The sequence below is a fragment of the Macaca thibetana genome, chromosome 5, assembly GCF_024542745.1.
Source record: "Macaca thibetana thibetana isolate TM-01 chromosome 5, ASM2454274v1, whole genome shotgun sequence".
In the NCBI taxonomy this organism is placed as follows: domain Eukaryota; kingdom Metazoa; phylum Chordata; class Mammalia; order Primates; family Cercopithecidae; genus Macaca; species Macaca thibetana.
The window spans coordinates 146,596,992-146,615,501 of NC_065582.1; the positions used below are offsets into that span (position 1 = coordinate 146,596,992).

At 40.7% G+C, this 18,510-nt stretch overlaps 2 protein-coding genes across 10 annotated transcripts in view; one reads left to right on the plus strand and one right to left on the minus strand.

The window, feature by feature from the left end:
- SMIM14 (small integral membrane protein 14) overlaps positions 1 to 18,510 on the plus strand; it is a 720,432-nt gene that overhangs the window by 85,516 nt on the left and 616,406 nt on the right. The gene's annotated exons all lie outside the window — the stretch shown is intronic.
- N4BP2 (NEDD4 binding protein 2) overlaps positions 1 to 18,510 on the minus strand; it is a 107,483-nt gene that overhangs the window by 20,615 nt on the left and 68,358 nt on the right. For 8 of the 9 annotated variants that reach the window (XM_050790321.1, XM_050790325.1, XM_050790322.1 and 5 more), the window contains 4 exons: positions 13,046 to 13,164; positions 8,199 to 8,337; positions 4,080 to 4,268; positions 1,465 to 1,633 (listed from right to left, as the gene is read on the minus strand). In XM_050790321.1, the coding sequence (XP_050646278.1) occupies positions 1,465 to 1,633; positions 4,080 to 4,268; positions 8,199 to 8,337; positions 13,046 to 13,164 (616 nt within the window). The remainder of the gene's footprint in view (positions 1 to 1,464; positions 1,634 to 4,079; positions 4,269 to 8,198; positions 8,338 to 13,045; positions 13,165 to 18,510) is intronic. The other variant, XM_050790326.1, reaches the window with a different exon arrangement.

Here is an 18,510-nt window from a genome sequence, read left to right on the forward strand (position 1 = left end):
GTCTCAAACTCCAGACCTCAGGTGATCCACCTGCCTCGGCCTCCCAAGTGTTGGGATTACAGGCGTGAGCCACCGAGCCCGGCCACAACTTGTATTTTCTTATCACAATGCTAATTACTTATGTAACTATTTGGTCACTGTTATCTACCCTACTAGATGGTATACCCCACTAGACAATAAACTCCAATAAAGACAAGGACTGTGTGTCTTTTTCACTACCTTATCCTTGATGCCTAGAATACAGAAGATAACCAAATATTCATTGAGCAAAACACGATTAATTCAACCTCTATAGAGAGAATATTCTCTCACGACACTTCTATATATTTGAAGAGTTTTCTTCTCTCTGGACTAAATAATAATGCATTTAAACGGTTCTTAAAGTTCCTCTTTTCTAATCTTTATTGTTTTCTAGATTTTCTCCAAGATTTCTAAAATTCAATTTAAAAACTACTGGGGTCAGGCTGAGCGTGGTGGCTCACACTTGTAATCCCAGCACTTTGGGAGGCCAAGGCGGGTGGATCACCAGGTCAGGAGATTGACACCATCCTGGCTAACATGGTGAAACCCCGACTCTACTAAAAATACAAAAAAATTAGCCGGGCGTGGTGGTGGGCACCTGTAGTCCCAGTTACTCGGAAGGCTGAGGCAGGAGAATGGTGTGAAACCAGGAGGCGGAGCTTGCAGTGAGCTAAGATCACACTATCGCACTCAAGCCTGGGCGACAGAGCGAGACTCTGTCTCCAAAAAAAAAAAAAAAAAAAAATACTAGGGTCAGGCCAGGTGCAGTAGCTTACTTTGCAAAGCCAAGGAAGGTGGATCACTTGAGGCCAGGAGTTCAACAACCAGCCTGGCCAACATGGCAAAACCCCGTCTCCAGTAAAAATACAAAAATTAACTGGATATGGTGGCACCTGCCTGTAATCCCAGCTACTTGGGAGGCTGAGGCACAAGAATGGCTTGAACCCGGGAGACAGAGGTTGCAGTGAGCCAAGATGGCACCACTGCACTCCAGCCTGGGCAACAAAGTGAGATTATGTCTCAAAAAAAGAAACCAAAAAAAAAAAAACTACTGAGGCAGGAGTATCCTATTACCTTATTTACATCTTCTGTATTTTATCAAACATCTACTGAAAAAGTGAAATCCAAGAAATATCTATTAAGTTTAATAAATGTCTATTGGACAAAGATATGTAATATTCCTGAAAGGTCTCATTTATAAGTCACAGAGAGGATTCACAGATTACACCATGCCCTTCCTCTAATAAATACAACACAGGAATACAAATGAAGAAAATATTAATCATCATACCAGTGAGAATCCTTGAAGAATAACACAAACATTTACAAATGTTGCACAGATATTCTCAGCCTGCATATTCAGACTCTCCTGAATTTGCAAGTTATACCAATACAAGCAAAGACATATATTCTATTGAAAACTTGTGATTTCCACAGTCCTACCTTCAGTCTTCTTCTCTAAAACTCTCATCAAATGTTCTAGAGCTTCATCCACATGCAGTCCATGGAGGTCTAAAACATTCTGTGGCAGCAGCGAGGCGTTGACTTTCTCAAAGATCTCTATGGCAGCAAGGTGATTGGCTTCTTTCATCTTCTGCTCATGAAGAGTACCCTAAATCATAAACACATCACCAAGGGACACTTTTGATATTTGCTACTTGGGTGATGAGGAAGTTAACAGTGCCCCAAATAAAAGACAGGGGGAAAAAAAGGGAATAATAAATCTAAAATCTTAAATAATGCAATGAGTTTAATATATAAGAATGCACCAAAATTTAGGTAAATTTCAGTGAATTAATAATGTAGTCCTGGCCGGGCGCGGTGGCTCAAGCCTGTAATCTCAGCACTTTGGGAGGCCGAGGTGGGTGGATCACGAGGTCAGGAGATCGAGACCATCCTGGCTGACATGGTGAAACCCCGTGTCTACTAAAAATACAAAAAAACTAGCTGGGCGTGGTGGCGGGCGCCTGTAGTCCCAGCTACTCGGAGGCTGAGGCGGGAGAATGGCGTGAACTCGGGAGGCGGAACTTGCAGTGAGCCGAGATCGCGCCACTGAACTCCAGCCTGGGAGACACAGCAAGACTCCGTCTCAAAAAATAAAAACAAAAATAAAAATAAAAAATAATGTAATCCTTAAACTACTGAGTCATTCTTTCTAACATTTTCTGAACCAAAAGTCGTAAAAGTGGGAAACTTAACACGATCCCCCATATGAGACAGTTAATTTTAGGTATCAATTTGACTGGACTGAGGGATACCTAGATGGCCGGTGAAGCACTGTTTCTGGGTGTGTCTGTGAGGATGTTTCCAGAGAAGACTGACTTGAGTGTCAGTGGATAGAAAGAAGACCTCCCCTCCCTGCGGGCAGGCACCAACCATGTGGGCAGCTGGGGGCTGGCTAGGACAAACAGGCAGATGTTCTCCTCCTGCCTTTGGAATTCAGACTCTACATTCTTCAGCTTTTAGACTGTGGGACCTGCACCAGCTACCTCTCGGCGGCTCTTGAGCCTTTGGCCCTGGACTGGGGGCTGCAGTCAGTATCCCTGGTTCTGAGGCTTTGAACTTCGACTGTGCTACACTCCTGGCTTTAAGCCAGGCTATCGAATTCTTTGATTCTCTAGCTTACAGTTGGCCTATTATGAGACTACTCCATCTGTGACTGTGAAAGCCAATTCCCCCTAATAAATTCTCTTTCATATATCCCACTGGTCTGTCTCTCTAGAGAACTCTAATACACTATCTCAAGAAGGAACCACTGGTTTATTATTTGTGTATCCTTTGATAATGCTAGGTCTCATCTTGGCGTTCACTTTCAACATCTTGTAGTTACCCCAGAAGCTATCCCCCAAGGACTACTGTTAGGGTTCGCAGGCCTATAGCAGTCTGATACTCTTCTCTGCTCAATCACAAAGAAGTAACCCATATGGAAACGCAAACATAAAAAGTTAAGCAGATTCCTGGCTGGAAGTGGTACCTTGCACTTGTAATCCCAGCACTTTGAGAGGCTGAGATGGGAGGATTGCTTGAGCTCAGGAGTTCGCAACCAGGCTGGACAACATGGTAAGACCCCATACAAAAATTAGCTGGGCATGGTGGCGTGTGCCTGTAGTCCCAGCTATTTGGGAGGCTGACATGGAAGGACCACCTGAGCCCAGGAGGGCAAGGCTACAGTGAGCCGAGATTGCATCACTATACTCCAAGCCTGGGCAACAAAGCAAGACCTTACAAAAAAGAAAGAAAGAAAAGAAAGAAAAGAAAGGAAAGGAGAGGGGAGGGGAGGGGAGGAAAAGAAAAGAAAAGCAGGTTCCTTATAAATACCATGTTACATGAGCCCAAGTAGAAATTTTACTTCCCCGGCCAGGCACAGTGGCTCAAGCCTGTAATCCCAGCACTTTGGGAGGCCAAGATGGGCGGATCACAAGGTCAGGAGATCGAGACCATCCTGGCTAACACGGTGAAATCCCGTCTCCACTAAAAAATACAAAAAACTAGCAGGGCGAGGTGGCGGGCACCTGTAGTCCCAGCTACTCGGGAGGCTGAGGCAGGAGAATGGCGTAAACCCGGGAGGCGGAGGCTGCAGTGAGCTGAGATCCAGCCACTGCACTCCAGCCTGGGCGACAGAGCGAGACTCCGTCTCACAAAAAAACAAGAAAAGAAATTTTACTTCCCTAAAAAATTTAATGTTATTTTTCTACTATGAAAGTGATGTATTACTAAAAATTCAAACATCATAGAAGGCACAAAATCCCTTTAATCTCATTGAGATGGCCAATATTAATATTCTGCTGCCAGAAATAGTGACTGTCAGAACAAACCGTAATTCACATAAGCAGTAAATGCAAAACAACCACAGAAACTGAGCATTTCACATGCTCAAAACAGCAGATGAAATTCTCAGAACCATACATTTCTTAGGATACCTTATTTATGTCACTTATACAACTACTACGTTCCTCAGAATAACTTAATCTAGTCACAATATGGGTGTTATCTGCTTCAAGATTATTTAGTTATTATAACTAACAAACAAAAAATATATAAACATTTTTCCACTTTACCTGCTGGGCATAAAAGGTGGCGACATTTTTCTTCCCTATCCGATATGCTTCTTTGGCCTTGCTGTAGCACTCCATCCTCTTCTGCTGGTGAAGGAAAGCCTCTGCTCTGTAGTCATCATAGTCTGGGTACTCAAAGTCCTGGAAAGACAGTTCGCTTGGTGTTTCCTCAGTCTCTTTTAATTTCTTTGGCTATAAGATATTAAACAATAAGTAACACACACAGAAAGTTAAAAAAAAAAAAACTCACGCTTTACACCTTCACAAAACGCATGTGAAAACTGGGCTCTCGTATATTTTCATCTCTCTCCTCAGGAAACAGATTCTCCCTGGTGTCTACCTTATAAGTCAGGCATTTTATAGACTATCATTAACTTTTTTATGCCATTAAGGTTACCCTTTCTTTAACCACTCTTAGGAGATGTTGAAGAGTTCTCTAAAATTATCAAAATACAATTAGGGATATTAAACTCTGAGTTGGAAGAGGCAAGTCCGGTCTCAAAATGGAGGTAAAGCCACCATCCAGTCGCCCCCAGCCCAACTCCAGCCGTCGCCACCAGCGCCAGGGAGGGGAGGATCATGACTCAAAGGAACCAAAGCAATAGAAAAAATTGTTCACTGGTGGTCTGAGTTTTGAAACTAAAGATGATAATTTAAGAGAATAAGTGCAAAAATAATTCCCAGAATAACTTAAAGTTTACATTTTGGCCAACGTTTACATAACTCACAAAAACTCTCTTTCTGATTACATTTCCAATCATCTCCCACTTTGAGCAAGCACACCTTCTTACCACCCCCTATTACCATAATGACTCACAGTGCCTTGCATATTATCAGGAGGGAGAAGTAACTTCACTGCCAATTTGGCCCATAAGGTCTCATAATCATCTTGTGTACACTCTCTGCATTTTATAATATACTGCATCTATCTATCCATGACAGCGGCATATTTTCCAGTTGGGCAAAGGCATCGGTGGTAGCACTAACAGATCAAATGAAAATCAAAATTACCTAAGTCCTAAATACCAACTGACTGACAATGAAACATTCAAAGAAAAAAGGGAGCATATAATTTACCCCTGAGGGGTTTTATTAATAAGAACTGCAGGATGATAAGTTTCTGTAAAATAAAATAAAATTTAAAAATAAGGCTGGGCGTGGTGGCTCACACCTGTAATCCCAGCACTTTGGGAGGCCGAGGTGGATCACTTGAGCCCAGAAGTTCGAGATCAGCTTAGGCAACCAAAATCCCACCTCTACAAAAAATACAAAAATTAGCAGGTGTGGTGGTTCGTGCCTGTAGTCCCAGCTACTCAGGAGGGGGAGATGGGAGGATCACTTGAGATGTGATCCTGCCACTGCACTCCAGCCTGAGTGACACAGCAAGACACTTGTCTCAAAGAAAAAAAAAAGAAAAAAATTCTGTTAAAAAAAAAAAAGCCTAATGCTAGGCCAGGCGTGGGGGCTCACGCATGTAATCCCACCACTTTGGGAAGCCGAGGCAGGTGGATCATGAGGTCAGGAGTTCACGACCAGCCTGGCCAAGATGGTAAAACCCCATCTCTACTAAAAATACAAAAAATTAGCTTGGCGCGGTGGCAGGCACCTGTAATCCCAGCTACTCAGGAGGCTAAGGCAGGAGAATCGCTTGAACTCAGAGGGCAGAGGTTCCAGTGAGCTGAGATCACACCACTGCACTCTAGCCTGGGCAACAGAGTGAGACTCTGACTCAAAAAAAAAAAAGCCTAATGCTGATACAAAATTAATACAAAAAACACAACTGCATGTCTATGTACTTGTAATAAACAATCCAAAAATAAAATTAATGAATAATTCCAGGCCAGGTGCGGTGGCTCAAGCCTGTAATCCTAGCACTTTGGGAGGCTGAGGTGGGCGGATTGCTTGAGCCCAGGAGTTGAATCCAGTCTGGGCAACATAGCGAGACCCTCATCTCTTTTTAATTTAAAAGTAATATCAAAAAATAAAGTAAATTTTTAAAAAGGGCGTAATTCCAGACCAGAAAGAAAACAAACAAAAGAAATAATTCCATTTACATTTATAATAGCATGAAAAAGAATAAAATACTGTATTTAGAAATAAATTTAACAAAAGATGTGCAAAATTTATACTCTGAAAACTATAACACATTGTTGAAGGAAATTAAAGAAGACCTAAATAAACTGAAAGATACTCCATTTCATGAGTTGAAAGATTTAATATTGTTAATTGGCAATAATCCTCAAATTGGTCTACATATTCAACACAAACCCCATCAAAATTCTAGCTGGCTTCTGTGCAGAAATTCACAAACTAATCCTAAAATTCACATGGAAATCCAAGGGCACCAGAATAGCCAAAATCTCTTAAAAAAAAAAAAAAAAGAACATAGTTGGAAGACTCACACTTCCCAATTTCAAAACTTACTAGAAAGCCACAGTAATCAAGAAGCCACAGTAATCAAGATAAGTGGTACTGGCAATAGGATAGACATACAGATCAATGGAACAGAATTAGGAGTACAACAATAAATCCTTACAATTATGGTGAATTCATTTTCAACAAGAGTGCCAAGAAAATTCAATGGGAAAAGAACAGTCTTTGCAACAAATGGTACAAAACAACTGGATATCCACATGCGAAAGAATCAACTTGAACTTCTGTCTCACTACATATACAAAAATTAACTCAAAATGGATTAAAGATCTAAATGAAAGGCCTGAAACTATGACTCCTAGAGAAAATACAGGAGGAAAGTTCATAAGATTGGATTTGGCAATGAAGCACAGGCAACATAGCAAAAGTAGACAAACTAGATTACATCAAATTTAAAAGACTTCAGTGTCACAACAGAAACAACAGAGTGAAAAAGCAACCTATGGACAGGACAGAATATCTGCAAATCACATGTCTGATTGGGGACTTGTATCTAGAATATATAAAGAACACTTACAACTCAACAATAAAGACAAATAACCCAATTTAAAAATAGGCAAAGGATATGAACAGACATTCCTCCAAAGGTATACAAATGACCAATAGCACATAAAAAGATGCTCAACATCAACAGTCATCAAGGAAATGCAAATCAAAACCACAATAAGATACCACTTCTGTATTAACCATGGCATTTTTGCAGCCTTCGAGACACTAGAGAGGCTGCTCCCTCTGCCCCCTCATCTCCATCCACTCTCACCACCTCCTCAGGTTTAGCTAATTCCTAGAGATAACAAACACCTGTCTGGGAGCATGCCTTTCATTTGCAAACCAACCAATCCGGAATCTATGCCTCCAACTTCCTCCTTTAATGGGGTTCTCCCACTCCGGGCACTATCCACCTGCCCCAGACAACCAGGAGAAGTCCCTATGCCCCAGAGCCTACTGAAATTATTTAAACTAGCCAATCCTAAACCTGCTTACCCTACCTTACCGATTCCTTCCCATAGAAACCAAAATACAGGCTTTTGCCCACATTTCCCCCTACTCCTTCTGCCTCCTGACCAATCCTGTTGGCTCCCCATGTGGCCTTGGGTAGCAATCCATACCTCCTTTTTCCAGAACTCTGTGAGTATGATAAACTTCCTTTCTGACACTTCCATGTCTCCATGTCTTACCACATCTGATTAAACCAAATCCTGGGTATTCTTAAAACAAATCCTGGGTATTCCCACTCACTACAATGGTTATAATAAAAAAGACAGGTGTTAAATAATAATACGCGTCAGTGAGGATGTGGAGAAATTGTAACCCTCATACAACTCTAGTGGAAATATAAAATGGAGGAGCCACTTAGGGAAAAAATTTGGCACTTTCCCAAAAGGCTAAATATTTCTGCCCACATGTTTATATTCAAGACCCATCATATTACTGCTATTCAATTAAACCTCATACTCTACTGTGTCAGAGTATACAGAAGTTGCAGAAATTCAAGTGCCTGTTTTTCATGCACACGAAAAAAAGCATCAGCTATAAATTCATTATTTTGAGTGCACAAATATTATAAGCCAAATATGCCACTAGTCAAAATGGTGAGAAATAATCATTAAATTATTATACTCAATGAACCAATTACATTTTTATATGCAATTATCTACCCTTATAGAAAAAAAATTAGTAACTCCATACCTTTTTCTCTTTAGACTTCTGGCCAGTATGAGATGTGACATTGTCATTTTGGTGAACAAACTCTTGGGCTACAACTGTTTTTACAGGGTCCCCTTCAAGAACACAGTTAAGAAATTGCACTGTGTGTTCTAATGAATAGCTGTAGAAACATAATGTCAATAAATGAAAATAAGTTATGTGAAGACATTAACACAAGCAATCTTCAAACGTCTTGCAAGAATATGAAAAACTGGCTTACTTTTAAGTTTTCAACCTTGAAATTAAATGCTCATGGTATATCTCAAAAAAAATCAAGAATAATCAGAAGGAAACTATCAAGGAGTAGGTTCTCAAAAGCTAATTTTCAAAAAACGAATGCCAAAAGATAGTACGTTGGTAATTCAGCCGGGTGTGGTAGCTCACGCCTGTAATCCCAGCACTTTGGGAGGCCAAGGCGGGTGGATCACTTGAGGTCAGGAGTTCTAGACTAGCCTGGCCAACATGGCGAAACACCATCTCTACAAAAAATACAAAAATTAGCCGGATGTGGTGACATGCACCTGTAATCTTGGGAGGCTGACAGGCACAAGAATCGCTTGAAGCCAGAAGGCAGAGGTTGCAGTGAGCTGAGATCGTGCTACTGCACTCCAGCCTGGGCAACGGAAAGAGACTTCATCTCAAAAAAAAAATAAATAAATAGATAATTCAATTTCTAATCCTTTGTTCCAGGCAGATTAACCACAACAAATCCTTCTTTCATTTTATCCCCTATTTTTTTTTTTTTTCCGAGACAGAGTCTCGCTCTGTCACCCAGGCTGGAGTGCAGTGGTGTGATCTCAGCTCACTGCAAGCTCTGCCTCCCGGGTTCACGTCATTCTCCTGCCTCAGCGTTCCAAGTAGCTGGGACCACAGGCGCCCACCACCACACCCGGCTAATTTTTTGTATTTTTAGTACAGATGGGGTTTCACCATGTTAGGCAGGATGATCTCGATCTCCTGACCTCGTGATCCGCCCACCTTGGCCTCCCAAAGTGCTGGGATTACAGGCGTGAGGCACCATGCATGGCCTTATCACCTATTCTTAAATCCTTTGTTGGATTCACACTTGGTTTCCTTCAAACATCAAACACAGACAATAGACCTTTAAGCTGACATTTGTATTGTGTCAAATTCTAAGTTTACTTTTACCACGGGATTTTAGTCAAATTCTAAGCAGGGATACAGAAAAGAAAAAGTAAAGCACTACCCTACCTCTCATCCCTGCATTACTCAGTCATATCTTGAGGGTGATACTATATTATCTGTAGAATGAAATTCTACAAATCGACAAATGTCTGATACACTCACGTTCCAATATCTAAAGAAAATAATTCAAAAAAATTATATGCTTCTCAGTATTTCACAACATTTTAGTGTGCTGCTCAGTATTTCACACTATTTATGTCTCTCACCTCTTCCATTGGCCAGATACTGAGGAACTGACCACATACGAGTATTTTTTGAAGTTTGGTTAACTAGGCCAGGCTCACGCCTGTAATTGTAGCACTTTGGGAGGCCAAGGCAGGTGGATCACCTGAGGTCAGGAGTTCGAGATGAGCCTGGCCAACATGGTGAAACCCTGTCTCTACTAAAAATACAAAAAAAAATTACATGGTGTCGGGCACCTGTAATCCCAACTACTTGGGAGGCTGAGGCAGGAGAAATGCCTGAACCCAGGAGGCAGAGGTTGCAGGGAGCCGAGATGGTGCCACTGCACTCCAGCCTGAACAACAAGAGCAAAACTCTGTCAGAAAAAAAGAAAGAAAGAGAGAGAGAGAGGGAGAGAGGGAGGGAACGGGGAAGGGAGGGAGGGAGGGAGGGAGGGAGGGAGGGAGGGAGGGAGGGAGGGAGGGAGGAAGGAAGGAAGGAAGGAAGGAAGGAAGGAAGGAAGGAAGGAAGGAAGGAAGGAAGGAAGGAAGGAAGGAATGAATTTGGTAAACTAATTGTCCAAAATAATGTGATGTTTTGCTATTCTTCAATTTATTAAAGACAACCCTTGAAGGGAAGCCATGTGCTACTACCAGTTTCACTTCCCCTCTCATCTTGTTGCCTCAGACATGCTCAACACAAAGGATATCAGTATCTAGGGGCTGGATGCTATCAACAATTATCCACATCCTTTCTAGGCCTTAAAATCACCCACCTGCTGGAAGTCAGTCTCCAGCCCTGACGCTGTTTGACGCAAACAGCCCTAGAAGATTACACCTCAAGCACATACTGTAGTAACTGAGCCTACGTACCCTTCTTACCAGGATGAAGTTGCACCTACTGCTAGCTGAGAGAATCAGCCAGTCTTTGGCAGACATAAATAGAGGCAATCAGCCACCTAACATGAGGGGCCTGGCTGACCAATCACTGGCTATCCCCAGAAAGGACACACCCAGCCCCCTCCTTTGCCTGGGGAAGCACAACTCTGAGCTATTTCACCTCAGGCCTCTTGCCCTAGGTACTCATAGAACAGGAATGGCCATATGCTAGCATCACCCTCCGGCATCTGGGAGATTTTAACACAAAACTTTCAGAAAACAGCAAGTTAGGTAGCAAAAATAAATAAGAAAATTAGGGATTGGAATACTACCTTTAAAGATTTGATTTAGGTGACATATTTAGAACTCTGCACACTCAGCAGAGAATAAATATTCTTAAGTACAGACTGCACTGGGCACAGTGGTTCACACCTGTAATCCCAGAACTTTGGGAGGCCAAGCGGGGAGAATCCCTTGAGCTCAGGAGTTCAAGACCAGCCTGGGCAACATGGTGAAACTCCATCTCTACAAAAAATATACAAAAACTAGCCAGGTGTGGTGGCACGTGCCTGTAGTCCCAGCTACTTGGGAGGCAGAGGTGGGAGGATCACTTGAACTCAGGAGGTCAAGGATGTAATGAGCCAAGATCGTGCTACTATACTCCAGGCTCGGCAACAGCAAGACCCTGTCTCACACAAACGCACACACACAAAAAAGTATACGTTGACTACTCCTCATCCAAAACACTTGGGATCAGAAGTGGCTGAGATTTCAAATTTTTCCAAATTTTGGAATATCTGTATATACATAATGAGGTATCTTGGGAATGGGGTCCAAGTCTAAACATAAAATTCACTCATGTTTTTATATGCCTTAATAATTGGCTGGGTGAGGTGGCTCACACCTGTAATCCCAGCACTCTGGGAGGCGAAGGTGGGTGGATCACCTGAGGTCAAGAATTCGAGACCAGCCTGGCCAACACGGTGAAACCCTGTCTCTACTAAAAATACAAAATTCAGCCGGGCATAGTGGCACACGCCTGTAATCCCTGCTACTCAGCAGGCTGAGGCAGGAGAATCACTTGAACCCGGGAGGTGGAGGCTGCAGTGAGCTGTGATGGCACCACTGCACTCCAGCCTGGGAGACAAAGTGAGACTGTCTCAAAAAAAAAAAGAAAGAAATTCCAGGGTAAATAGAAATTCAAACTAAAATCTGAGATTTAGAAAATAATGAAAATTAAAATATATATCAAAATCAGAACAACATATAGAGAAAAATTCATACCTTAAATGCATGTTATTAAAGACTGAAGGGAAATAAACTAACCAGAGTTGAAAATATACTAACAAATTTTAAGAGAAAGATATCAGTAAAAATAAATGATGAGAGAGCATAAAATAGACTTTGACCAATAAACCAAGATTCTCTCTCTGAGAAGGTACAAGCCCAGAACCTTCAAGGTACTAAGTTCTTTAAACTTTCCATAGCGGAGAGAAAAATGGCGGTCTGCCAGTTTATTTTATTAAGGCTGACACCAAATAAAACACTGAAACCAAAATCTGACGAAACTAGCCCAGGAACAGAAAAAAAAAAAAATCACAGACCAACGCCGTTTCATTACTATTGCAAAAATCCCAATGAATTAGTAAATCAATTCCTACCTGCATTAAAGGAAGAAAAAAAAAAAAATCTGAAGGTAAAGTAGGTTTTATTCCAGAAATCCATTATTGTGATTGATATGAAATGTATTAATAAACTAAAGATCAAAATCTTTATTAGATTCTCAAAAGATTCTCAAAAAGTATCTATTTAAAACAAGCTCTTGTGAAGAATTTACGAAAAATACAGGATCAAAAGTATACATTTTTCAAGCCACAGCATTCCTGATATACCAAACATAACACTACAATAATTAAAACAACGTGGTGGCAACTCAGGATCTAACAATGTATTTGGGAATGTAGTAAGTATTACCGGTTATGTTTTATATAAGTGGGGGGGCAAAGATGACCCATTCATTTGGTTAGTCATTTGGAAAAACAAGTTAAATCTCTAGCTCATTTATAAATCTCTACCTCATACCACACACATAAAAAGGTAGACATTTAAAATAATAAAGAAAAATTTTTATAATACTGGGACATAACAGACTCCCTAAATAAAACATAAAACTCAGAAACAATAAAGGCAAAGATTTTCTGTCCTGCAACCAATCTCCCATAGATACTGAAGGACAACTGTATTTTGAGACACAGAGAAAGAGACCAGGTTTATATAACTTACATTACAGTATATTGTTATAACTGTTCTATTTTATTGTTAGCTATAGTTGTTAAATTTTTACTGTGCCTAATTTGTAAATCAATTCTTATTTACAGGAAAAAAACACAGTATATTTAGGGTATATGTAGGGTTCAGTTATATTCATGGTTTCATGCATCCACTGTGGGTCTTGGAATAGTACCCACAGATTAGGAGAGACTACTGTAGACCTGTATTATTTTTGTTATCAGAAAAATAAACATGGCATATGCTTTCAGTGATATCAGAGTAGAAACTACAGACAATCCTTCTAGCACTCACTTGTGGTCCTTGAAAATGTCCACCAGAAAATTTTGGTTAATGGCTGGAAAGATCTTAAAGAGCTGCTTTTCCTTTAGTTTAGTGGCACAATCTTTTTCAAACATAAGGGTCTCCCTTTTCTAAAACAAAAACACAAAAATCATCTTCAAGATGAAATGCATAATACTAGAAACGCTCATCAAAGGCACGGTTAACTTGTTGCTAAACTGCTGATGAAAAGCAATCACAGACTTTCTTTACTGATTAAAGGCTGAAATTAGTAATATGAGTACTCTTGCACTATTTATTTATATCCCATTTTTTGCCAAGTATTTGAAGTTGCTCAAAAATACACACACACACACACACACACACACACAAAATCCCACATATACATGTATGTGTGGGCATGTGTATGTAAATATATATATGCATACTGTCACACATGCATATCCAACACATTGAATCATTAAAAGGATGAAGATATAGAGGTATATATATACACACACATACATAAACAGGATATAAATAAATGAAGTCAGAGAAAATAAAGATAAAATACAAGATAAGGCTAGTAGTATTAGATATCAATGCATGCCACAAAATCCTGTACAATTGCAAAAGGCAGGCCACAAATTTAGTTCTGAGACTCTTAATGGCCAAAGCAAAGGGGAAAACAAAGATTCTCAGTGTCCATAAAATAAAAACAAACCAGTTCCTCAGGAGAAATACAGATTTTTCTGGTACTGAGACCTGAGAGAAACTTCTCCCATGGGTCCTCATAAAAGTGACACTGTGTGATGCTGTGAACATTGTCCTCAAAACATATTTTCCTCAATGGGCAGAAACTACAGTGTACAAACAAGCTGTAAATTCAGATTAACAGAAAATCTTGGAATTCACAATTATTTTTTAAGTTTTCCACAAATATATTTACTCCAAAATAACTGTATAAGAATTATATTATTACTCACATTTCATATTTGGATCTGCTCTAAACTATCAGACCAAACGAACTTTCCTAAAAATATGCTATTTTAATTCTAACCTAAGATGATAATAAATATTCTTAAAGTGGCAATTTGTCAACACTGTGATGTAACAAAATAATTTTGTTTGCTACAAAAATGCTGATGTCTGAAAAATAACTTCCTATACAATTTCAAAGGCAATAAAATGACTGAAAATTCCTAAATTTAAAAATTACAAAGCTGAGGTAGGAGGATTCTTTGAACCCAGGAGTTCAAGACCAACCTGACAACATTGCAAGACTCTATCTCTACATAAAATTGTTTTTTAAAAACTGGCCAGGTGTGATGGCAAGTCCCTATAGTCCCTGCTGAGGTGGGAGGATGGCTTGAGCCCAGGAGGTCAAGGCTACAGTGAGCTCGGATCAAGTCACTGCACTCCAGGCTGGACAACAGAGTGATACCCTGTATCAAAAATAAATAAATAAATAAATAAACAAATTAAAATAATCTGGGAAAAAGGTAGAGTTGTTATTTGTTTTAAAGCTTAACCATACTTAGGCCATTTATAACACCAAACAGCAATAAAAGAGGAACCACAAGAGGTGACAATATGACAAGCAAAAAGGAGTGATAACGCTGAACATATAACAAGAGTGATGGAAACAAGCTACCTGAAGAATTTAAAATATTTCTGGCTGGGTGCAGTGGCTCATGCCTATAATCCTAACACTTTGGAAGGCCAAGGTGGGCAGATCGCTTGAGCCCAGGAGTTTGAGACCAGCCTGGGCAACATGGCAAAACCCCATCTATACTAAAAATACAAAAATAAGCCAGGCGTGGTGACGTGTGCTTCTGGTCCCAGCTACTTGAGCGGCTGAGGTGACAGGATTGCTTGAGCCCAGGAGATTGCGCCACTGCACACTCCAGCATGGGCAATAGAGTGAAACCCAGTCCCCAAAAAAAAAATTCAAAATACTTCACATTTTACTTAAGATACGCATGTAATCTAAACTTACTAAAAAATTCAATAATCAGATTTTCTACCAATCTACCAGGTCATAGTTTCTAAACTATAAATTCTGAGGTTTCATCAATGAACTAAAACCTTGTAACCTTAATCATCTTAAAATTAATTATTCTATTCATATATTATGTGTAAAGTTTCTATTTTTTGCTTTAAAAAATATATACAAAGTATATTTCTCCTTTGGGGACAAAGAGTGAGGACAGCATCAGAAAATTATCTGGCTGGGTGCAGTGTCGTTTACACTTAATAATCCCAGCACTTTGAAAGGCCAAGGTAGAAGGGCTGCTTGAAGCCAGGAGTTCGAGACCAGCCTGGGCAACATTGCAAGACCTCATCTCTATTTGAGAAAAAAAGAAAGAAAGAAAAAAATTATCTTTCTGAGGCTCTATGTAAAGGTGGGTATCCTTGGGACAAAGCCAACCAGCTTCTATTATATTATCCAATCTATAGAAAAACAAGCAAAGGCCAGGTGTGGTAGCTCATACCTATAATCCCAGCACTTTGGAAGGCCGAGGCTGGTGAATTGCTTGAGCTCAGGAGTTTGAGACCAGCCCGGCCAACATGGTGTAACCCCGTCTCTTCTAAAAATACAAAAAAGAGCCAGGCATGGTGGCGGACACCTGTAATCCCTTCTACTTGGGAGGCTGAGGCAGGAGAATCGCTTGAACTTGGGAGGTGGAGATTGCAGTGAGCCGAGATTGTGCCACTGCACTCCAACCTGAGCAACACAGCGAGACTCTGTCTCAAAACAAACAAACAACAACAACAAAAAAAAACTAGCAGAGCATCATGGCTCATACCTGTAGTCCCAGCTACTTGGTAGGCTAAGGTGGGAGGATGGCTTGAGCCCAAAAGGCAAAGTTGCAGTGAGCTGAGATGGTGCCACTGCACTCCAGCCTGTAACAGAGCCAGACTCTGTCTCAAAAAAAAAAAAAAAAAAAAAAAAAAAACCAAGCAAAACTCACTGATAGAAAAAAAAAAAAAAGAGTAAGTTGTTAAGTCAAAAGATGCTCATTTGTTCACTATTACATCAAGATATTAAAGAGAGGTTAGAACTGTAAAGACAAGTTTCAATAGGGGAAAATGGCATTTCAACAGAAAGTATCATATCATTTAAGCCTAAGTGTTAGGCTTTCCTTATTCTTATTTTTTATTTTTTTAAGAAAATCCATTGCTGGCTGGGCGCCGTGGCTCACGCCTATAATCGCAACACTTTGGGAGGCCAAATCACTTAAGGTCAGGAGTTCAAGACCAGCCTGGCCAACATGGTATAACCCTGTCTCTACTAAAAATACAAAAATTAGCTGGGTGTGGTGGCACATGCCTGTAATCCCAGCTACTTGGGAAGCTCAGGTAGGAGAATTGCTCGAACCCAGGAGGTGGAGGTTGCAGTGTGCCAAGAACGCACCACTGCACTCCAGCCTAGGTGACAGAATGAGCTCAAAAAAAAAAAAAAAGAGAGAATTCATTGCCTCAAAATAATACATATATTAATTGAAGAGGCTATTTGACAGGACACTAAAATTTTAAGATCTACTGAAGAGGTTATTTCTTGGATTGCATTAGGATACAAAGATGGAAATGGCAGCATATTTCTAATTTAATTAACCAAGATAAATTTAAAAAATAAATACGAAGGTATAGGAATCCCTATGCTTTAACTGGATGTATTACAGCCAAATATAAAGGTGCTCCTTTGTGCAGTCAAACAAATCAGAAAGTGTTAAAATGTTTCGTTTTTTTTTTGAGACGGAGTCTCGCTGTGTCTCCCAGGCTGGAGTGCAGTGGCACGATCTCGGCTCACTGCAAGCTCTGCCTCCCGGGTTCACGCCATTCTCCTGCCTCAGCCTCCCAAGTAGCTGGGACTACAGGCGCCCACCATCACGCTCCGCTAATTTTTTGTATTTCTTTTAGTAGAGACGGGGTTTCACTGGGTTAGCCAGGATGGTCTCGATCTCCTGACCTCATGATCCGCCCGTCTCGGCCTCCCAAAGTGCTGGGATTACAGGCTTGAGCCACCGCGCCCGGCCCTAAAATGTTTTAAGAACACCATCTAAGAATTATTTGTTTCCCTTGAGAATTAGACTAAATAACCTCTAGGATGTTTTCCCTTTTGACCTGGAATTCTTTAATACTAATTTTCAGAATTCCAGAAAAGAGTAGAAGAAATCCAAATGAAATCAACTGCACGTATGGCTTCATATATTTAGATATTTTGAAATAAAGACCAAAACTAAAATTCAAAGTAAAGTGAAGGTTCTGTTTGAAAAGGAAGAGTAATTTTTTTATTCAAACTCATAAGTTTCTAAAATTTTTCTCTAAAAAATTTTGTTTCACCCAGGCGTGGTGGCTCGCACCGGTAATCCCAGCACTCTGGGAGGCCAAGGCAGGTGGATCACGAGGTCAGGAGATCGAGACCAGCCAGGCTAACACAGTGAAACCCCGTCTCTACTAAAAAATACACAAAATTAGCCAGGCATGGTGGTGGGCACCTATAGTTCCAGCTACTCAGGAGGCTGAGGCAGTAGAATGGTGTGAACCCGGGAGGCGGAGCTTGCAGTGAGCTGAGGTCACGCCACTGCACTCCAGCCTGGGCAACAGAGCAAGACTCCATCTCAAAAAAAAAAAAATTTGTTTCAAAGATAGACATCTTTAATAGTAAGACAGACATTTCTTATTACTAATATAAATAATTATCTTTAAATAAGATTTCTTTCATGTTTTTATAGAAATAAAAAAATAGAGGTAAATATTAAAAGCTGAAAAAGATGCAGCTGACTGGGCATGGTGACTCATGTCAGTAATCCCAGCACGTTGGGAAGCTGAGGCAGGAGGGTCACTTGAGCCCAGGAGTGCAAGATCAGCTTGGGCAACATGGCAAGACCCCCTCTCTACAAAAAATAAAATTAGCCAGGCAACATGGCACGTGCCTGTGGTCCCACCTACTTGGGAGGCTAAAACAGGGGGCTCACTTAAACCCAGGAGGTTGAGGCTGCAGTGAGCCTTACTGTACCACTGCACTCCAGCCTGGGCAACACAGCAAGACTCCATTTCAAACAAATAAAATTAAAAAAAGAAAAAAAGACACAGCCAGTTAGACACAGTGACTCATGCCTTTAATTCCAGCATTTTGGGAGGGCAAGGCAGGTGAATCACTGAGCCCAGAACTCAAGACCAACCAGGGCAACATGGCAAAACTGTCTCTATAATAAATTCAAAAATTGGCGGGCATGGTGGCTCATGTATGTAATCCCAGCACTTTGGGAGGTTGAGGCAGGTAGATCACTTGAGGTCAGGAGTTCGAGACCAGCCTGGCCAACATGGTAAAACCCCGTCTCTACTAATATTACTAAAAATTAACCAGGCACACACCTGTAGTCCCTGCTATTTGGGAGGCTGAGGCAGGAGAATCGCTTGAACCTGAAAGATGGAGGTTGCAGTGAGCCAAGATTGCACCACCGTACTCCAACCTGTGCAACAGAGTGAAA